This window comes from Stenella coeruleoalba (assembly GCF_951394435.1).
Source record: "Stenella coeruleoalba genome assembly, chromosome: 9".
Classification (NCBI taxonomy): Eukaryota; Metazoa; Chordata; class Mammalia; order Artiodactyla; family Delphinidae; genus Stenella; species Stenella coeruleoalba.
This window is the reverse complement of record NC_137155.1, coordinates 98,673,059-98,694,749: the sequence shown is the minus strand read 5'-3', so window position 1 is coordinate 98,694,749 and position 21,691 is coordinate 98,673,059. Positions and strand designations below refer to the sequence as shown.

The 21,691-nt window shown below is 50.3% G+C and overlaps 1 protein-coding gene across 2 annotated transcripts; it reads right to left on the bottom strand.

Annotated features, from left to right (window-relative positions):
• Nucleotides 1–3,060: 3,060 nt before the first annotated feature.
• REPIN1 (replication initiator 1) lies at nucleotides 3,061–8,420 on the bottom strand. 2 transcript variants are annotated; one of them, XM_079931925.1, is made up of 3 exons: nucleotides 8,208–8,420; nucleotides 7,346–7,460; nucleotides 3,061–5,801 (listed from the first exon to the last, which is right to left on the bottom strand). In XM_079931925.1, exons 1-3 carry the CDS (start codon nucleotides 8,244–8,246, stop codon nucleotides 4,087–4,089), a joined length of 1,869 nt encoding a protein of 622 aa, XP_079788051.1. In that variant the 5' UTR covers nucleotides 8,247–8,420; the 3' UTR covers nucleotides 3,061–4,086. The 2 variants fall into 2 exon arrangements, with proteins under 2 accessions (XP_079788051.1, XP_079788052.1); XM_079931926.1 differs by having other exon boundaries at nucleotides 3,061–5,798.
• Between the last annotated feature and the right edge of the window lie 13,271 nt (nucleotides 8,421–21,691).

Genomic DNA, 21,691 nt, shown 5'->3' with positions numbered 1-21,691 from the left:
GAACCTGGGGTCTCCAGGAGAGACTTAGACATCATTAAGTCCAACCCCTCCCTTTTTGTTGAGGAAAGAGCGACCAACGTTCCTAGGTCGAGTGTTACTGCTGATTTAGAGGCGGGGTCCACATGGCCAAGGAGAGTTTTCTGTTCCCAGAGACCGTCAGGAAAGAGAATTTTCACATCTACTCACCCAGATCGGAAGGAAATGCTCCTTTATGTCAATAAAATTCCTCACACTGCTACCTCAAAGGGGGCCGGCCAGCCAGGGCAACTCCCACTGGCAGATTCTCTCCAGAGCTGCCCAGAAACCGCCTTTGGGACAGGAGGTTGATATCAAGAGAAGCTGGCCTCACTCTGAGAGTTGCTACAAAACTTACTGTTAAGCCTATGGACCTTATTCTAATGGGTCAGCAGCTGCCTACTAGGCGTTTGCCATGGGCCCAGCTGCCGTTAAGCCTCATAACACAACAGAAACGGGGGACCCAATTCTATCAGTTTTGCCACAATCTTCTTGTGCAGTTTTTACGAAAGATACTTTCTGTCCCTGGACTTTGACTTATTCCTCTGTAAGAGTTAATAATTTTCTAGTTACAGTCGGCCTTCCGTATCCACAGGTTCCACATCTGTGATTTCAATCAACAGCAGACTGAAAATATTCGGGGGGGGGGGGAACTCCAGAAAGTTCCAAAAAAGCAAAATTTGAATTTTCCCAGGCACAGGGAACTATGTATATAGCATTTACACTGTATTAAGTATTGTAAGTAATCTAGAGGTGATTTAAAGTATACAAGAGGACATGAGTGTGTAGGTTATATGCAAATACAATGCCATTTTATATATAAGGGACTCCAGAATCCAAAGATTTTGTTATCCACGGGGGGGCGGGGGGGGAGTGTGGGGGGGTTCCTGGAAACAATCCCCAGAGGATACTGAGGGACAACTGGGTTTTTGCAGGACCCTAATTGGTTCTATCCTCTACAGAAGCATTTGTAAAGTATAAAACCCTGCCCAGAGGCCAGAAATCACTAGGCCATCAACTCTTCAAATAGAATCTCATTCATCTTATTTTCTGAGTACCTAGTGAGAGTTCAACCAAGACTTGTGGAATTCCAGCATTGTAGCTCCACATCTGCCCCTGGCTATGAGTGGGGAAGTCATTTCCACTCTCTGGGCCTGTTTCTTCCTTCCACAGAGTGAAAGACTTCCTCCAGATTGACATTTCATGACCAAGGGTACTTCAAGGATGGAAAAAATGAAGCACACCTGGGATCCTATTTCCATGAAGCGAAAAAAGGGGAGGCTGCACGTGTGAGTTTGCAGATGCACAGGAAAAATGTCTGGAAGGCCACCCTCAAACTCTTTGTGGGATTCAAAGAGAAAAGCCATGGGGCCGGGGGAGTGGGGCAAATAAAGAACTTTTACATTAAAAAATAAATCTACATTTTGTCCGCATTGTTTAATTTTGACAAGATAATTTAACACTTTTGTGATTATAAAAGAAGGAGAAACAAAAACAAAAACCAAACCTGGACTCTTTAGAAGAGGACAGCTCCCGTCAGCAAAGGGCTGACCCCTCCAACGGGGCAGTCCCTCCTTCAAGACTGCTGTCAGCATGTGCTCTGCTGAGCAAGGACTTGGGACCCACTTGGCCCTCTAAGAGACTTGGGGAGGAACCATGGGCAAGTTCACTCTGTTCTTACTTTCCCAGCCCCTTCAAGGCCACTTCCATGGCTTTCCCTGAACTTTGGTCCTCTCCTCATCATCTCTGCCCAAAAGCAGCGGGCAGCATAGCATTAGAGGACACAATGCCGGGCATTTCCTTTACAAGTAATGATTTTTCAAAAAGTCAGGAACCCTGATGAGATTCCCTCTACTTCACCCTTCCCCTCCGCCATCCTAACCCTGGATCCCTGAGGACCTGTCCCCTGTTCCCTGCCCATAATCCCCAGACATCTAGCTACTTTCCTTGTCACCCCGCAAAAAGCACTGCTCCCGTCACTTGAAGCCCTGAGCTTCCTTAGAGAGACATATTTAAGTGAGGATTTCTGGAGACAGTGCTCCCAGGCCCTGAGAGAGAATTTGCCATCAATTACACAGGTTTGTTTTTTTGTAGTTTTTTTTTTTTAACTACACAGGTTTTGAAGTGGCCTCCTAACACCATAAAGCAACATAAGGCTCTGTCTGCTTCCATCCTACACACGTGGAACCCCACCAAACCCTCATCCATCTCTCTCCACTCACGATCTGTGTACAGGTATAAGTCCCCCCAGACTTAGGCCTCTTTGGGGTAAGACTCTTATTTTTGTAAACCCCCAGTTTCCATCACATCAAGCACACAGTAGACATTTAATACTTGTCTTCACCAAAAGCAGCAGCACCGCAGTTGCTCAATAAACATGCAGCGGTGGTCAAGAGCCTGGGTTTTGGGTTGAACACACCCGGGTTTGTATTGCCTCTGCTGATTACCAGTTATATGACCTTGAGCAAATGTTTTCATCTGTAAAAAAAGAGTACCTGCCGAACTCTAAATTGTTAGATAATTGAAGTAAACTTCTTTGCAAGGTGCCATGATATTAACAAACTGTGGTTGCACCAGGCTCGGTGCTGGAAATCTATGCAGAAACTACTAAGACAGACAGGAAAAGGGCCTATTGATACCTGCCGAAAACAGGCACTCAAATGCACATGAAGCAACCAGTGCAGGGAAGCGTACACATCTGCTACAGATACGGGAACCGTAGCAGGCCAGCCAGGGAGGCACGGCAGGACAGAATCAAGTCAGACGTTTTCTCCCTGACAACTGACACCCAGCAAGGCTAACTTGACCCCTAGAGAGGAAACCCCACTTGCTGGGTGTGCCTGACCCCACCTCGGGGAAGTACGGGCGGGTGTGCAGAGAAGCTGGACAAGCCGGCCACTCGGCCTGTCACCCACCCCAACGCCCAACCCCGTCGGAGGAGAGCTGCTGCCCCTCCCTCCAACACCACAGCTCCCCAGGACAAAGAAACACTTCTCAGCCACCGGTTCTAAAACCAGATCTTTATTCTCTAGTTTGAAAAGGAGGATAAGTGGTTGTGTTTAGTTCCAGAGAACAAGGCCCAACAGTAGAAATTACAGGGAAGCAGACTTCATTCATTATAAGGAAGAATTTCTAACAATCAGAATTATCCTACAGTAGAACCAGGGCCTGGGGGGGTGGGGGGGGGAAACTCCCTGTCACCTAAGTATTCAAGCAGAAGCTGGGCATCCAGACGCTAGAAATGCTGAAGGGGAAACTCACCCCCATTTCCCATCAGCTGGCCCTCCGTTATCAACGGGGCAGTCCTCCCCACTACATGCCGAGTTCTGAAGGGAGTGAAGGCAGGCTGCGGTGTTCAGACAAAAGCCCTGACGCAGGGTGGCTGACAGCCAGGGGATGCCCTAAGCACTGGGAGGCTGGTGGGTAAAGCAAGTCAGACAGGTGGGGAGATGCCCAGGGCAGGGGACTGGATCCTCTGGGAGGAAGGCGAGCCAAGCACTAACAGTAGATGGGTCTCTCCAAACCTGGGTGCCTGTGCAGGGGCAGGACGGAGGGGATGTAGTGAGGCAGGCTGGAGCAGCTCGGCTTCGCCTCCCAGTACTGGAAAAGGCCCAGGTGCCGCCCGAGGCCGGCAGGTTCTCCCAGGTATATCCATCTGGTCCACTTTTCCTCCTGGGCGCTCATTCACTAAGGACTGAACCACACCTACTTCCAAAAAACGAGCTGAAGGAACTCATAACAGACAGAGACATTAAGGCGTTAACACCAGAGGAGAGGGGTCTTCCTGTCCACTGGTGGCCCCTCCGGCCGGAGGGCTCTAAGGGGTGGGTGGAGCTGCTATTGCTACTTTTCCAGGGCGCAGGGCAGTCAGGACTGAACCTTAGCAAACACCAGCTGGAGGCCGGGGTCCCTGCTCTGCAAGTGGACTCCCTGACTGCAGGGGTAGAGGACCCCCCTCTCTAACGGGGCAGGCTCACTCCTCTCCCCCCCCTGCCTACAAGCAGTGGCACAGGGCACAGTATGAATGATGCCCAGGCCCGACCTCCCTCGGCCCCCGCCGCCCCTGCCCCTTCAGACATCATGCTTCTTCTGATGGGCCAGGAGCTTCTCCTCGTCGTCAAAGGTCTGGCCACAGATGGCGCAGCAGAAGGCGCCGTCCCGGATGTGGCTCTTGCGGTGGGTGATGAGGTTGGACTTCTGACTGAAGCTGCGGTCGCAGTCGGGGCAGGCGTAGGGGCGCTCGCCCGTGTGGATGCGCCGATGCGACACCAGGTTGGACTTCTGGCTGAAGGCTTTGCCGCAGTCGGGGCAGACGTAGGGCTTCTCGCCGGTGTGGATCCGCCGGTGTGCGGCCAGGTAGGGCTTGTGGCGGAAAGCTTTCCCGCAGTCCGGGCAGACGAAGGGCCGCTCCGGCGCGTGGTCGCGCCGGTGGGCGGCCAGGTGGCTCCCCTGGGAGAAGCGGCGCCCGCACTCCTCACAGGCAAAGGGCCGCTCGCCTGAGTGGACCCGGGAGTGGGCCACCAGGTGGGTCTTCTTGCCGAAGTTCTTCCCGCACTCGGCGCAGGTGAAGGGCCGCTCGCCCGTATGCTGCCGCTGATGCGCCCGCAGGAAGCGCTCCAGCCGGAAGCTCCGCCCACAGTCCTCGCAGCTGTAGAGAGAGGGCGGGGCCTCCGCCTGGTGGCCGGGGGGCTCCCCTGGGGCCTCCAAAGGCTCCGGGGCCGGCTTCAGCGGGGGCTCCGGGGCGGGCTCTGACGAGGGTTCCGGGGGGCCGGCGGGAAGCTGGGGGCTCCCCGAGCGGGGGGCACCCTGGGCAGACCCTTCGGAGCGCTTGTGGATCTTGCTGTGCGACAGCAGGTTGGGTTTGTGGCGGAAGCGGCGGCCGCACTCGGTGCACGGGTAGGGCTTCTCGCCCGTGTGGATGCGCCGGTGCGAGGTCAGGTAGGGCTTATTGGTGAAGCGCTTCCCGCACTCAGGGCACTGGTGGGGCCTCTCGCCTGTGTGCACGCGGCGGTGGGCGATCAGGTTGGGCTTGTGGCGGAAGCGCTTCCCGCAGCAGGTACACTGGAAGGGGCGGTCGACGGCGTCTCCACCGGGCCGGGGCGCGGTCACCGCAGGACGGCCCCGAGGCCGAGGCCCGAGGGCCTTGGCCGCCGCTTCCTCCAGGGCTTCGGCCACGTGAACCCGCTTGTGAGCAACCAGCTGGTCCCACTGGGCGAAGCTGCGGCCGCAATTGCCGCATATGAAGGGCCGGGCCTCGGGCGCCGGGGGGTGGCAGCGCCGCAAATGGGCCCTAAGCTGCTTTCTCCGCCAGAAGCGTCTCTCGCAGTCGGGACAGGCGATGGGCCGCTTTGCCGCCGAGTGGGCCAGCAGGTGCAGTACCAGGGCCACCCAGCCTCGGAAGCTCTGCCCGCAGAGGTGGCAGGCAAAGCCCAGGTCTGGGGTGGCGGCGGCATGGACCTGGCAGTGCAGTGCCAAGAAAGGGGCGTGGCGGAAGCGACGGCCACACTCGGGACAGGGCAGGGGCAGCCGGGCCTGGCAGCGCCGGGCATGAAGCCAGAGGGCCACCCAGCCCGGGAAGTGCCTTCGACAGTGGGCACAACGATGGGCCCGACCTAGGGCCTGGCTGCCCGGCTGGGCCACGGCAGTGCCTTGTGACCTCAGCCCTTGGGGCTCCTTCTCCAGGGTCTGGGGCGACTCCTGGGAGGGCCCAGAAAGGAGTCGCGGCTGGGCGGGGCCCATGGCCACGGGGCCCCTGCAGCGACGTTCCAGCATCGGTTCTTCCTCTGCTGGGGGTGGAAAGGCACAGTCACTCTACAGAGCCACACAGCCTGCCCCCAGCTCCTCCCCTGCAGACCCCAGGCCCAAGAGGAGCTCGCCCCTCTCCACTCCTGGAGCCCTGGAACCTAGACTACTCTTCTATTTCCTTGTATTACATGATTTAATTCTTGGGCTTCCAGATACCATTTCAAATATATCTGTCTTTAATTCTTTTTTTAAGTTGGAAGATATTTAAATTTATTTTTACTTTCCCACATCACTAATCATGGGTATGAGTGGCTTGTATCTCCATCCGGAAAACATAGCACTATCAAGTTACTATTATATCCAGTGGAGAACTCAGTCTTTGGGTTAATTAAGTCTTTACTGACCCTGGAAACTACCAGAAGGAAGAACCCTGACACTCCTTGGAATCCCCCTCAGCCCGTGTCTGGCATGGAGTAGACACTCTGGTGCTGGCTGTATGAACATTCCTGCCTTAGGACGGAACAGAAAACGCAGTCACCTCTCCCTACAGCGCTTTACGCTTTTCCAAGTATTTCCCTTCTGCCCTCTCCTTATTTCTACTATTTCCTGTTGCCGTATCGGAGCTTCACAGCAACTCAGTGAGGCTGGACCAGAGGTATTAAGTTCCCTGTTTCATAGATGGAGCAACGGTGAGGCATAACAGGGTGATGGGACTTGCCCGAGGGCACAGAGTAAACCAACAGCAGAAGCAAGACTAGGGGACAAGTCTTCTAAACTCCCAGGCCAGTGTTCTTTCCTCTAAAATACCTGAGTTTGTAAAGATCTCACAGAAAGAAATTCCAGTGGCCTCTCATTCCTATGATCCTCTCCTGGGCTCTAATCTAAGCCAATCTTGGGGAAGGCACTTTGGCCTCCCTAACCTCGGTCTCTCACGGGAGCAGCCTGGAGCGCCAGTGAAAGCGGCTCTTCTCAGGACCAGGAGGGGAACACCGGATGCTACCGCCGGCCCAGCATGATGCCAGGCCACTGCTTGCCCAGACTGTGCCCACATTCTCCCCGCCTGCCCTCCTCCACCCCCACACACAATTAGGCCGTTTAAGGAAGGAGAGCGCTCTTGAATCCCAGGAACGCCCGCAGCCTGCTGCCCTCGGGGGCGCTCCTGTCTCTGCCTCCCTCGGGTGATAGGGATTATTGGGGCAAGAAAAGGGGAGAAAGGAAGAGACTATAATCTCTGGCCCCTACCGGTCCTGCCCCAACCCCGCCAGGGGCTGCCCCACATTCGGCTCTTCCAGAGCCTGGGAGCGCAGATTCCTGCAGGGTGGAATGACGGATAGACTCCTCGGGACCTTCACTGCCTGCTCACAAGTTCCAGACACATCCTCCTCATTTCCGCAGAGCCTGTACTCCTCTCCAGAAGCACAGACATGACTCATTCCCAGCGGTCAGAATGAGCACAGGGAAGACTCCCAGGATGTGAGAACGTGACCCCTTCCCCACAGGCACCCTCCTTCCACCAGGATGGGGAGGCCTGAGCACAGGGGCCATGGAATGGTTCGAGAACCCAACAAAGAAGGCCACACTCTACCCTGCAGGCTGTGGAGCTGGAGATGAGGCTTTTTCCAGCTCCTCCCGGGGATGTTCCTGCGGCTGGAGCGCCTGCTTCCGCCCACACTCTGGTAGTCCCCAGACGTCAGAGAAAACTGCAGCAGTAAAGACACCCCTACCCCCATGGCAGAGCTCAGACCTCTGAGGGCAGAGAGGCCAGCCTTACCTGTGGGGAGGGGAGAAAAAACGTGCGTGAGGCTGTGAGCTCCCCTAGGGCAGTCATCTTTGTGTCCTCGCCAGCCTCCCCTCCCCCACCCTGCCCCACACCCCGCCTGGCAGTGACCTTACTGGATACTGGATTAATAAATGAACGTGCCCCCTTCACCAAGGAAGCACAGGGCCGCGTTTGAGGGTCATTTCCTCCACTGCTAAGGTCACAGCATGAATTATCCAGGCCGATGGCGAAAAGGCCGGCCTACGGCAGGAACTCTGGAATCCCTGCTGGCTCCCCTCCCCCCACCCTCCTCCCAGCAGGAATTCCAGGTCTGTTTCCCAGGGGGCTGCGCAGGCGAGCTCTAGTGACAAGGACTCGGTCAGAATCCGCTGGCGCGTGCTAGGTGGCAAAGGGCCGTGGAGACCCCACACCCGCCTTCTGTATTCGCGCGTGTTCCCCCCGTCCACGTTCGCGGACACACTGCTCCGCGCTCCCCGAGGGGGCCCTTTCCGGTCCCCACGCAGAGCGCAGCTCGCGGAGCCTGTGCGCAGGTGCGCGGACTCGCCCCCCCCATTCGGTCCAGCAGTGTGCCCCCCCCCCAAACAGCGCGCACTCGGTCACGCGCCCGGCAGGTAGGGCCGCCCCACCACGGGCCTGCGTGGAACCCCGCGTCCTGCCCGGGTCGAACCTCTCTGGCGGGGAGCGCGGAGGCGCGTCGCGCGTCCATGAGGCCGGAAAGCCGGCGCCGGCGGCCGCGCTCCCCACCCCGCCGCGGCGACAGCAGCAGGTTCGAGTTCACCACTGCCAGGCCCGTGCCCAGCCCCCCCGCCGGTTCCCAGCGCCACGTGACTACAGGAGCTGCCGAGGGTCAGTCGCGGGCTCGGGCCGGCGGTCGCGGCCGGAGGGCGGGGCGGGCAGCGGGGCCGGCCGCGCGGGATCCCTCCCCCGCCCCCAGCGCCCCCTCGCGGCCCGGGCCCGGGCCGGGGGCGGCCGCCGCGGGCCCGACTCCGTTGCCATGGCGACCACAGCCCGGATTTTCCGGGATGAGCCCGGCTCCAGTTTCCCGACCCTTTGTCCCAACGGAGGACGCACGTCCCTGGGCGACCGCGTGGTCAGCCTGCGGTCACTTGGCTAGATCCGGCTTCGCTGGCCTAAGCGCTCCTAGCTGGCCCGAGCCTTCGAGAGGGCGCCTCCCACCCCCGGGCCGCCCCCTCCTCTTCTCCTGCCACCTCGACCTTTGGCCGCGCCGCGGAACCTGATACCGCAGGGGCTGAGCCTGGCGGGGGGCGCGGCTGACCCGAAAGTCTGCCTTGTGGGTTGTTCAGAGCTGGAGGAAGGAAAGGCCCGATCGGGTGAACTTTGAAACGGGAATGCCCTCGCTTCCAGAAATTAGCGGAGCGCAGGCGTCCCGGCTTCCGCGGCCGCGGGGCGCGGGTCCGGGTCCGGGGCGCAGGGCGGTCCTCGTCCCCGGGGCGTTTCGCTTGGAAACGCACCGCAGCCAGTTGGCGAGTGCGGAGTCAGGTGCGAGTCTTGCGTTCGTGACTCATCGGCTAGCAGGTGGCCTTGGCTTTCCGCACGAAACACTTCCTTGATTTTCCAGGCTTGTACACTTTCACGTACTTTTATGTTTTGCAACACAGGCAACTTTCTAATTATACAATTATTTTTAAAGCACAAAATCTGTTGCATTAATAGGAAATGAAATACAAAAATCTCTCATACTTTACCTCCTAGAGTCAATTACACTTAATATCTTAGTATGTATTATCGGGCATTTTTTTTTAATGCTTATCTATGCTTGTTTGACGTTATTGGGATAATGCCTTACAAAGATGTATTCTGCCTTTTTCACTGAACAATACTGTGAATTTTCTGACATTTTATTAGATATTCTTTTTTTGATATTCTTTTATAACATGATTCTTAATCGCAGCATAAATGCACACAAATTTTCTGCTTTTCTATATCATTGTGGATTCATGATACAGGAGCTGCCGAGGGTCAGTCGGCATGTGCTTTTATTACACATACTTGATTTAAAAATTCTGGAAGTGGGGAACTGATAGGTCAAAGGCAAAGTATATCTTTCAAATGTTTTCTAAACTATCTTCGAGGAAAATGTATTGGTTTTCTTTTGAGAAATGCCCCTTTTTCCATATCCTTGAAAACACAGGCTATTTTTTCAAATTTAATTTAAAGTTGTTATTTCTCATTGTTTTGAATGTTGTTTCTTTAATTACTAGTTAACTGGCTTGTTTTTCCACGTAGTTATTTATTAACTGTTTGTATTTTCTCTTGTGTGAATTTGCTTTTGTCCCTTTGCCCACTTTTCTATTTGTCCATTTTTAAAAGTTGGGAAATTGACTCCTGCGTATATATCTGAAGAAAACGAAAACATTAATTCAAAAAGATACATGCACCCCAATGTTCATAACAGCATTATTTACAATAGCCAAGATACAGAAGCATCCTAAGTGTCCATCAGCAGACAAATGGATAAAGAAGTTGTGGTGTACATATACAGTGGAATACTACTCAGCCATAAAAGAATGAAATGTTGCCATTTGCAACATGGAGGATATTATGCTTAGTGAAATAAACAGAGAAAGACAAATGCTGTATGTTATCACTTATATGTCAAATCTAAAAAAAAACACAAACTAGTGAATATAACAAAAAAGAAGCAGACTCACAGATACAGAGAACAAACTAGTGGTTACCAGCAGGGAGAGGGAAGGAGGGAGGGCAAGATAGGAGTAGGGGGTTAAGAGGTATAAACTATAAGAGGTATAAAATAAATAAGCTACAAGGATACCTTGTACAGCACAGAGAATGTAGCCAATATTTTAGAATAACTATAAATGGAGTATAATCTATAAACATTTTGAATCACTGTGTTGTACACTTGAAACTAATATGATATTGTAAATCAACAACACCTCAAAAAAAGTTGGGAAATTGGTTTTACAATATTTCACATTGTTTGGGGGACACTCCTTATACAGTAAAAAGCCTTTCATGGTTTCTGCCTTCGGTGTTATGTTTAGAGCACCCACACCATCCCTCCCCAAATGAAATTTTATGCTTGTATTTTTGTCACAGAAAGTAAGTTTTAATATCTAGTAGTGTAAGTACTCCCCCTATGACACAGGTTCCTTTTTTTCCCCACAACTTTCTTGGCTAAAATCACTCTCTTATTGCCTCTCGCCTTCTGAGATGGCCCACACTCTGCGGAGTATGTTTCTCTCTAAATAAATCCACTTCTTACCTAAAAAATTAAGATAAAAAATTAAATCACTCATTAACCTTCCAAATGAACTTTAGAATTTCTTGTCAATATTTTAAAATGTTTCTTGACAGTATTTTAAAAATCCACTTGAAGAGATTTAAGATTCACGTCCCTCCGTTGGTTCGGGTCTTATTTTACCTCTCACAGTCAAGTTTTCTTATTTGTAGATTAAATAGTATAACTTTTGTACTTTTCCTATAATAAAATTTACAAATATGAAAAAAACTTTGTCAGATACGTTGTCAGAGTTTTAAGGTTCAGAAAATATGGTAGACTGTATATTGTAGCATGTAGGTCAAGTTTGGTGGTTACAGAAGAATGGATTTTTCTATGAGTGCAATCAGAAGATATTCGAGTTTTTACCTAAATACTTAGTAATAATAGTTAATATTTAGGGAGTCCTTATTTTCTGTCAGACATGGTGATAAACTTTTCACATATGTATCTCATTTAATCCACTTAACCCTAGGAAACATACTCTTCTAGTGCTCATTTTACAAATCAAACAACTGAGACTCAGAGATGTTGAGAAATTTGCCCAACGCCACACAGCTGGATCATGGCTGATAGGAACCTGGCCTCACTTTTCACCACTAAAGTTGTGTGTCTGGGAAAAGCACCAAGTGCTGAGCCCAGCACAGAGTAATTGTGAAATACCTCTTAGTTCATGGGTAGATGTGGCACGTCAGTGCTCCTGGATATAATACATTCCGGCAAGAACCCTCCAGGGGAATTCCTTCACAGACACACAAAGTGCCTTCATCTGTCTGTCATCGGTCTCTCTGAGCAGAAAGGCTCTTCCCTTAAACAATGCCTTAACTACTCCCCAGTCCCCAGCCCCCACTAGAAGTGTCCTCATGCCCCGTTAGGAATTATCCACCTGCTGTACTTTGCTCTTTTGGCAAAGACAAAGGACACTAAGTATAGAACGACGGGGCCTTCACTCTGCAGAGAGAAAATGCAAAGGAGTGGTGAGGGATTCCTGAGCCTTTATGCCAGTCAGAAATTCTAGGCCTTGGTATTCAGGACTTCACCCCTCAGTATGCCTTAGAGAGGGATGTGGCGAGGGATGGCGCTGTGACCGGCCATACGGTCAAATGGCCCAGCCCGATGCAGATTGCCTCAGCCTTGATGCGCCTGCAAGAAAAAGATAGGGCTGTACAGGGTCAGGGGCCCACTGGACAGAGACACTTGAGAGGGGCCCTGGGAGGGTCCCTCTTCCCCTCCAGCAGTGCCTGACACCCACCCCCCCACTACTGGATTAGATGGCAAAGTAGGTGGGTTTGCCAGGGGATGAGGGGAACGATGTCTCCAGAAATCCTCTGTGAAGATGTTACTGAACAAAACTTGGGTCCACTCACCTGCTCAAAAAACCCAAACTCCCCGCACCTCGGGGGCATGTGAAACTTTCCTGGCGGGGGATCAAACCCGCACCTCGGGGCATGTGAAACTTTCCTGGCAGGGGAACAAACCCGCGCCCCCTGCAGTGGAAGCCCAGATTCTTAACCACCCGACTGCCAGCGAAGCATTTTTAGAAGCCAGGTGAGGGAGGGGACTCGCAGGGTGTGTGATCAGCTGTGGACAAGTCTCTGGTTGACGGTGGTTAACAGGACGGTGTCACAGGGGTTAACACGATCAATCCTTAGGCTCCAGGAGGTCTGGGAGCTACGTGCTCATGGTCATCAAGTAGTTAAATGCTTGCATTTGGGGGATTTTAGCATCTGTAAAGCAACTCAGGAAATGTGCATCAGATACTGTAATCTAGGTACTTCGGGGAGGAGCTAAAGCAGAGGATATGGGGGAGGGGTCTGTCCCGGGAAGGCCCCATAGGGTCCTGCTCGGTTCCGAAACACCCAGGTATTGGTTAGCAGCAGTCCTGTATCTACAAGAGGGAAAACTGCATCTATGTTGCAGATAGCCTGTGCCTGTCCTCCCCACAGGACTCACTCATAACACCAGCAAATATTTAATCAGTGCCCACCATCTGCTGTGCCAGCTGCTGGGCCTACCACGAGCCCGACAGAAATGGTGCTGCTGGCTCTCCACAGTGTGGGAGGGTATTGAGAGGAGCTGGTTTAGCGATGGAGGTATCTCTTGGGTTAGTACTTCGTATGAAACAAAACCAAATGCTTGTTGCTAATTTCTGAATGGATGACCAGGGGAGTGAGAGAGAAGAGAGGAAATCTTCCCTCCAGTGGGAACCGCCGTATTACTCACTCCGGCTTCAGACGGCCTCCCCAAGGCGGGTTTGGAACATCGCACAGAGTCATTCCCAGCGGTGGCGGACCGTGTGGGGAGGGGGCAGGAAGCACACGCACGCTGACCTCGGCGGGGCCACGTCTGCAGGGAGAGCCTCGCGCGGGTGCTGTCACCCGTAGGTGCTCACGCAGCCTCGACCCCGGGAGCCCTCCCAGCTGCCCACCTGGAGAGAAAGCCCGACTGTCCAAGGCCGGCACCATGGGTGAAAGGAGCCTCTTCAGGAAGAGATCAAAGTGCTCCTCCTTCTGCAGTCCCCAAAATGTCCTTAAATGCAGGAACGTGGCCTGCAGGACCCAGGCAAGAACAGGCACTGTAAAGAAGCCCTAGATGGAGATCAAATGTCATCCCCCCAACTCTGCTGCACAAGACACTTCTGTTGCATATCTAGTTCCAGGAGTCCGGGGTTTTTTTGTTCTTTTTGTGGTTTTTTTTGCGGTACGTGGGCCTCTCACTGTTGTGGCCTCTCCCGTTGCAGAGCACAGGCTCCGGACGCCCAGGCTCAGCGGCCATGGCTCACGGGCCCAGCTGCTCCGCGGCACGTGGGATCTTCCTGAACCGGGGCACGAACCCGTGTCCCCTGCATCGGCAGGCGGACTCTCAACCACTGCGCCACCAGGGGAGTCCAGGAGTCCTTTTTTTTGTTTCGTTTTGCTTTTTTATAAATTTATTTATTTTATTTTTATTCATTTCTGGCTGCATTGGGTCTCCGTTGAGGTGCGCGGGCTTCTCGTTGTGGTGGCTTCTCTTGTTGCGGAGCACGGACTCTAGGTGAGCGGGCTTCAGTAGTTGTGTCTCACGGGCTCAGTAGTTGTGGCTCGCGGGCTTAGTTGCTCCGCAGCATGTGGGATCTTCCTGGACCAGGGCACGAACCGTGTCCCCTGCATTGGCAGGCAGATGGATTCTTAACCACTGCGCCACCAGGGAAGCCCCCAGGAGTCCGTTTTTTTGGAAAGGAAAAGAACATAGTGGGTCAAAAGGAAACCAGGTTTCCTGCAGCGAGAGCCTCTCCTGCCACCTGCTGCTCCTGGCCCCTTCTGGCCGCCCGTAGCCTGGCCTCCCAGACCATTTGATCCTTTTAAACAGAGATCAGGTTGCTCACTCCACATTTTGACGACATAGCAAAGGGCTGCCGCGGCCTCTAAGGTTCCGCCTGGTCTGACCGCCTGCCAGCCCCTCCGCGCAGCCACAGAAGCTCCATCCCACCGTAGGGCCTTTGGAGTTGCTGTTTCATCCGCCTGGGACGCCCTCCCTCCTGCTCTTTATAGGCGGCACTCCTTCACTTTGTTCAGATTTGGGCTGAAGTATCCTCTCCTCAAAACATGCGCCCCGATGACCACCTCTCTCCTCCGTACTCCCACCCGGATGAGGAGGTCCCTGATGCCACTGGGACAAATTGCCCCAAACTCAGTGGCTTAAGACAACGCACATTTATTCTCTTATGGTTCCGGATGTCAGAAGCCCCAGATCAGTTTCACTGGGTGGACGTCAAAGTGTCAGCAAGGCCACGTTCCCTGCAGAGGCTCTAAAGGAGAAACTGTTGGCCTGTCTTTTCCAGCTTCTAGAGCCGACTGTGTGTATTCTGTGTCTCAGGGCTCCCTCCTCCGTCCTCAAAGCCAGGAGGGTAGCATCTTGCTTCAGTTATCACATCTGTCTCTGCTGTAGTCAGATCTCCCTCTGCCTTCCTCTTACGAGGACACCTCTGATTACATTTGGGGCCACCCAGATAATCCAGGATAATTGTAAGGGAAGATGCAAGTTAAAACTAAGAAAAGTAAGTTTTAATTCTCCCTGGTACAAAAAGGGAAAAACTCTCCCCGCCCTTCCCTAAGAGCATTTTCTTTAGAAAACTTCTAATTGGAAGTTCTTTCTCTGCCCCTTTGAGGTGCATGTAAATCTTTTTAAAGCTCACTAAGCCTCTTGCCGGCTTTACAACCCAGGACTGCCTTTCTCGAGGACCTGGGAGCCATCTCTCCGAAATGCAAACATCAAGGGAACAGCGGCCAGTGTCCCCTGCCCGTAGGAGGTGGGAGCCTAACTCTCCAGCAGCGCCGGGCTCGGGGCTGCAAACCTCCTCCCGTCACCAGGATACAAGAAGTGGATGTTTCCTTTGCATAAAGGCAATTAGCTATCACGGGTGGCCTCCCAATTCCAGGCGAATTTAGGGTGAACTCTGTGTGACAAACGGTCAAGTCCTCTTACCCGAGGACTGGCTGTGCTTTCCCTGGAGAACACGTGTGCAGTGGGGTCGCATCTGCTGGGCTATAAAATAGGGTGAGGACTTCCCTGGTGGCGAAGTGGTTAAGAATCCGCCTGCCAATGCAGGGGACACGGGTTCGATCCCTGGTCCGGGAAGATCTCACATGCCGCGGAGCAACTAAGCCCGTGCACCACAACTACTGAGCCTACACTCTAGGGCCCAGGAGCCACAACTACTGAAGCTCGCGCACCTAGAGCCCGCGCTCCGCAACAAGAGAAGCCACCACAATGAGAAGCCCGTGCACCGCAACAAAGAGTAGCCTCTGCTCGCTGCAACTAGAGAAAGCCCACGCGCAACAACAAAGACCCAACACAGCCAAAAAAAAAATTAGCGTGAAATTTCTTTCTGTCTTTGCCATCTCTTAGTGCATTGCCTGTGACGTGCTTATCCAATAATACAGCTGTTTTCTTTCTCTCCTACCTTTGTGCAGGGCTTTTCCGGGTAGGCAGGAGATTTTCTTTTCAATTTTATTTCCCTGACATAATCTCCCCATCTCAAAATTCTTAGGTTAATCACGTCTGCAGTCCTTTTTGCCATATAAAGGAACATTCACGGGTTCTAGGGATTAGGGCCTGAGCAGGGACTGAAGCCTGGACAGGGATTAGAGCCATTATTCAGCCCACCATCCACTCCTACCCCATCACCTTCTAGTCCCCCTACTCAACTTTATTGCTCTTCGTAAGTCTTATCAGCTACCTGAAATTATTTGGATGTGTATTCAGTTAGATAGTTTTTGTCTAGTTACCCAGCACAGTGTAAGCCACGTGAAGGCAGGGATTGAACTGTCTTTTTTAACCACCGCGTAGCCACAGCCCCTAGAAATGTGCCAGCCCCTGGCAGGAGCTCCATGAGTGTTTGTGGACCAAATGGAAGAGGAAATACGAGTTCTTCATCCCATGGTGAAGCGAGTTGGATTAGACCACTCGGAGCTGCTGGAAGAGCAGTCCCAGCCAATCATCAGCCAGTGAACTTCAAACCTCCTCCCTCGGCTACTGCTTGTTAAGCAGGCGATGGAGTCGGACAGAACTTTTAGGGAGACAGAAAAAAACACTTTTTCTTACAGAAAAATTCCAATCAGTATGTGAGTGAGGCAAAGAACAAGGAACCTGGGAGAAAACTTCAGTCCATAGCTCTCCCACTGGAAGGGCTCTGATTGTGGGCAGCAGTGCCTTGAACATATTCCTTTATCTTGAACATTATTGCAGAGTAACTGGAGGGCAGGAATCCTTAGGGAGCCTCTGACACGGCCACTCGCATGTGCAGCAGCGGGGAGGGTGCCCCATGCTCGGGAGACCGCGACTCCCACCAGCTAGGGGTTTGGTCTTAGGACCACACATCGCCAGGAGAAGCTGCCACGAATCACCTTGGTGTGTCAGCCGAGAGAGAAAGTACTTGCTTTCCCCTAGAAATCGACATTTTTACCCTTTCAAGGTCAAATCTCATCTATGTCTTTTGTACTCTGGACTGGCATCAGGCTCTCTCTCCTTCAACTAAATTCAAAAGATGGATTTAGAGGCCGGTGTGTATCCGTTCTTGGTTTAAAATCTACTACAAGCCAAGCTTGATTTGGAAACGCAAGACAATTCTAAACAGAATCTCTGTGAAGCCTGTGATTTAGCAGAAGCAGGTGTATTTTCAAGTGTTTTGTTTCCTGTGAGTGCCATGTGCTGCTGTTTGTGAACTCCATCTGTACCTGTTCACCAAATAACAAAAATGCTGCCTCTAACCTCAGCTCATTCCTACCCAGACTCCTCTTGAAAAAAACCACGCGAGGTAGTTGGAGGGATCAGAGTGTAAACCTGGCTTCAACCTGATGCCTTCTGATCGGCTCCAGGATCAAATCCGGGTCACAGTTAGATTTGGTGCCTCCGGAGTTGGCCCGTGAAGTCTCTGATGTTCTCAGAACTGGTTTGCCTTCGCTGTCTCAAAACATGAGAAGAGAGTTTCCCCTTACCAGGATTTCAGGTTTATTTTGGGGGTGTTATTAGAAATTAAAACAATATAGCATGTTTAACTACTGCACAGTAACATTCTATTAAGTTACTACATCCAACAAATAATATACCAAGTAAAATTCATTTTAAAAAAGAACACTTGAGGGCTTCCCTGGTGGCGCAGTGGTTGAGAGTCCGCCTGCCGATGCAGGGAACACGGGTTCGTGCCCCGGTCCGGGAAGATCCCACATGCTGCAGAGCGGCTGCGCCTGCGCGTCCGGAGCCTGTGCTCCGCAGCGGGAGAAGCCACAACAGTGAGAGGCCCGCGTACCGCAAAAAAAAAAAAAAAAAAAAAAAAAAAAAACACTTGAAAAGTATTTAATTTCAGGGATTCCCTGGCGGTTCAGTGGTTAGGGCTCCGCGTTTCCACTGCCGGGGGCCCAGGTTCAATCCCTGGTCGGGGGAACTAAGATCCCACAAGCCACACGGCGCGGCCAAAACACAAACAAAAAAACTGTTTAATTTCATAGTATCTAAACTACCCTATGTGCCTTCCACTGGCTGAGATGCGGCTTATCCCTGCTGTGCGCTGGTTTAGGGTCATAACAAACATGCATATGATATATGAATACAAAACCACTGCAACAAATTGGCGTGATTTATGGGTCAGATGGAGTTAAGAGAAGTTCTTAGGATTAAATCAGGGACCAAAAAGTGATGATAGGCTACCGCAAGTATGTAAGAAAAATAGTTCCACAGCCTTGTTATTTAAAAAAATAGGGAACTGTTAAGGGCAAAGACCTAGCTGGTGCTCACCATCGCCATCTAGTGGTAGATCATGGAGTGCCGTCTAATGGGCTCCTTGGTATCTGTTGGACATTCAGCTTGATATTTGCCTTCTGACCACTCCGATTTAGGAAAATATTTTGCACTCATGAAGCGTCTTTTTAAATGTATTTGATAAAGGTGCAAGTTCCTTTTATTAGTTTGCTGAATTTCCTTTAAAGCCTCATCATAATGGTATGTTACATTAATGGTAAAGTGCATCCCAAGTCTTAGGACGTGGACTCTGCTGGAGACCACAGGCTTTGCTCTGTAAAAATGGAATCAGGTGAGTGCAATGGCCCAAATGAGAGCAGAAGGGCAAAGTCAAAGTCCCCATGCTAATGATGGCTCTCAGCCCCCTGACCCCACTTGGCACCCAGAACACAACCAGCCTAGCACTACTCACAAGCAAAAGCTCACAGGACTCTTGGAAAAATTGGACGGCTACAAAGAAAAGACCTATGGATAATACCAACACTGGGGATCATTCAAACAATAACAAAAAATCAGGCTTACTACCCGATCGCCCTACAGTGCAGTCCGCCAGTTGACAGGGCCCCAGACTTTCCACAAAACTTTCAAGTGGGCATTTGAGGAATGCTTCCGACACGAAAGACCAAAACTATGAGCTGAAATAAGGAGCAGATAGAACTTTTTAAAAGAAATCCCATAAATACAGCATGGTATTTTTAAATAGGAAAGAGCTTTTGACACTAAAAAACACTGAAATTTTAATTTAAAAGTTCAATAAAAGGTATGAAAGATAAGGTCAAGAATATCACATTACTAAAATCAGAAATGAAAGTGGAGACATTACTACTGATCTGACAGAAATAAAAAGTATTATGAGAGTACTACGAACAATTGTATGCCAACAAATTGGATAACAGATGAAATGGACAAATTTCTAGAAACATAAAACCTACCAAGGGTAAATCACAAACAAATAGAAAATCTGAATAAACCTATAACTGGCAAGGAGATTGAGTCAGTAATCAAAAATATCCCAATGAAGAAAAGCCCAGGACCAGATGGCTTCACTGGTGAATTTTATCAAACATTTTAAAGAAGTAATATGAATTATTCTCAAACTTTTCCAAAATATTGAAGAGGAGGGAACACTTCCTAAATAATTCTATGAAGCCAGCATTGCCCTGATACCAAAGCCAGAAAAAAAAAAAAAAACCTGCAAGAAAACTATAGACTAATATCCCTTATGAACATTGATGCAAAAGAAAAAACCTCAACAAAATATTAGCAAACAAAATTCAGCAGCTCTTAAAAGGATTATACACTATGACCAAGTGAGATTTATTCTTGGTACTTTCAAGATATTTCAACATATTAAAATCCACCAATTTAATAAACCACAATAACAGAATGAAGAAAAAAAATACATGGGGAATTACCAGGCGGTCCAATGGTTAGGACTCTGCGCTTTCACTGTGGAGGGCTCGGGTTCAATCCCTGGTCAGGGAACTAAGATCCCACAAGCCTTGCGTGCAGCGTGGCCAAAAAACAAACAAAAACAAACAAACAAAACCAAACCCACATGATCATCTCAACTGAAGCAGAAAAAGCATTTGACACAATTCAATACCCTTTCATGATAAAACCACTCAACAAACCAGTAATAGAGGGAAACTACCTCAACTTAATAAAAGCCATATTTGAGAAACCCATAGTGAACATCATACTCAAATGGCAAAAAACTGAAAGTTTTTCCTCTAAGATCAGGAACAAGGCACGGCTGTCTGTTTTTACCATTTCTATTCAACAAAGTACTGGAACTTCTAGCCAGAGCAACTGGACAACAGAAGCAATAAACAGATAAGCTGAACGTCAAGAAAATTGAAACCTTTGTGCATCAAAGTACACTATGAACAGAGTGAAAAAGCAACCCATAGAATGGGAGAGTATTTGCAAATCCTATATCTGATAGGAACTAACATCCAGAATATATAAAGAGCTCCTACAACTCAACAACAAACAAACAAACAAGTTAAAATATGGTCAAAGGAGTTTCATAGTGATTTCTCCAAAGAAGGTATACGAATGGCCAAAGAGCACAAAAGAGTAACCAAAAGGAACAGGAAGATTTGAAAAAGAAGCAAATAGAATGTCTAGAAAATTTTTAATGGAACCTAAAATTTAATAGAATGATTAAAAGCAGATTACACATAACTGAAGCAGAAATTAGTACACCTGGTAAATAATGAATGAAAGATTTAACCAGAATGCAGCACGTAGAATAAAGAGATGAAAAATAAAAAAATACAGAAGGGATTAGGAGATAAGGAAGCTAGAGTGAGAGGGTCTAACAAGCATCTGATCAAAATTTCAGAAGGAAATATTAGGGAGAATGTGGGAAAGGAACTATAAGGCATAATTCAGAGAGTTCCCTGGTTTTTTGTTTTGTTTTGTTTTGTTTTGCGGTACGCGGGCCTCTCACTGTTGTGGCCTCTCCCGTTACTACGCGGGCCTCTCACTGTTGTGGCCTCTCCCGTTACGGAGCACAGGCTCCGGACGCGCAGGCTCAGCGGCCATGGCTCACGGGCCCAGCCGCTCCGCGGCATGTGGGATCTTCCCGGACCGGGGCACGAACCCGTGTCCCCTACATCGGCAGGCGGACTCTCAACCACTGCGCCACCACAGAAGCCCTCCCAGGTTTTAAAAACAAGAGTGTGTGGAACTTCCCTGTGGTCCAGTGGTCAAGACTTCACTTTCCAATGCATGGGGCTGCTGGTTCGATCCTTGGTTGGGGAGCTAAGACTCCATATGCCTCGCGGCCAAAAAAACCAAAACATAGAACAGAAGCAATATTGTAACAAATTCAATAAAGACTTTAAAAAATGGTCCACATCAAAAAATAAATAAAATAAATAAATAAAAAGAAGAATGTGAACTCAGAATTCTTTAGAGTAATTCTTCAGGCGGAAACCTGGAATTCCCTCCTGATACCCCTCTCCGTGGAGCCCACGTTTGGTCTATCATCAAACCCTTTTACTTCCCAGGCGCTCCACTTATCCGCCTGCTTTGCTCCATCTTCACCACCCCCATTTCTGCCACGTTCATTGACAACTGCCTTTGTCTCCTACCGAGGGCGTCCTGCACCTGGACATGTCCCCTCTCGTCCACTCTCTACATACTTGCCAGGGTGAGTTTTCAAAAATGCTGTTTGTCTTGTGATTTTTAAACTTCTGAAAACGAATTTTACACTTTACGCAACAAATTACGCAGACGGTATGAAATTGTAAAAATACGAAGGGCATGCAGTTTCCTCACTTCCCTTTACTTCAGCCAGACAGTTCCTCTCCTCAGAGGCAACCGTTGCTACAAGTTTTTTGTTTTTCCTTCTAGAAATAGCCCACGCATTTATGAACATATATAGACACCATGGTTCATAATGAGCACTTGACATGTGGCCAGTGTGACTGAGGTGTTGGAATTTTCAAACAAGAGACCGATGTTTCCCACATTGCTTCATTCCACTGAATACTGAAAATATTTGGGCTCGCTTTTCCGAACGGACTCTGTGCAAGCGTCATGGACACAGTTGTTAAAATTGTTCGGTACTTAAGTGCAAATACTATGAAATATCAGCAGTT

Excerpts from the sequence above, each read along its gene's own strand:
- REPIN1 (XM_079931925.1), bottom strand. The coding sequence starts at position 8,246 with ATGGACGCGCGACGCGCCTCCGCGCTCCCCGCCAGAGAG. Across the intron at positions 7,461-8,207 it reads CCGCGCTCCCCGCCAGAGAG|TTTTCTCTGACGTCTGGGGA; the intron begins GTTCGACCCGGG and ends TTACTGCTGCAG. Across the intron at positions 5,802-7,345 it reads CCAGCTCCACAGCCTGCAGG|CAGAGGAAGAACCGATGCTG; the intron begins GTAGAGTGTGGC and ends TTCCACCCCCAG.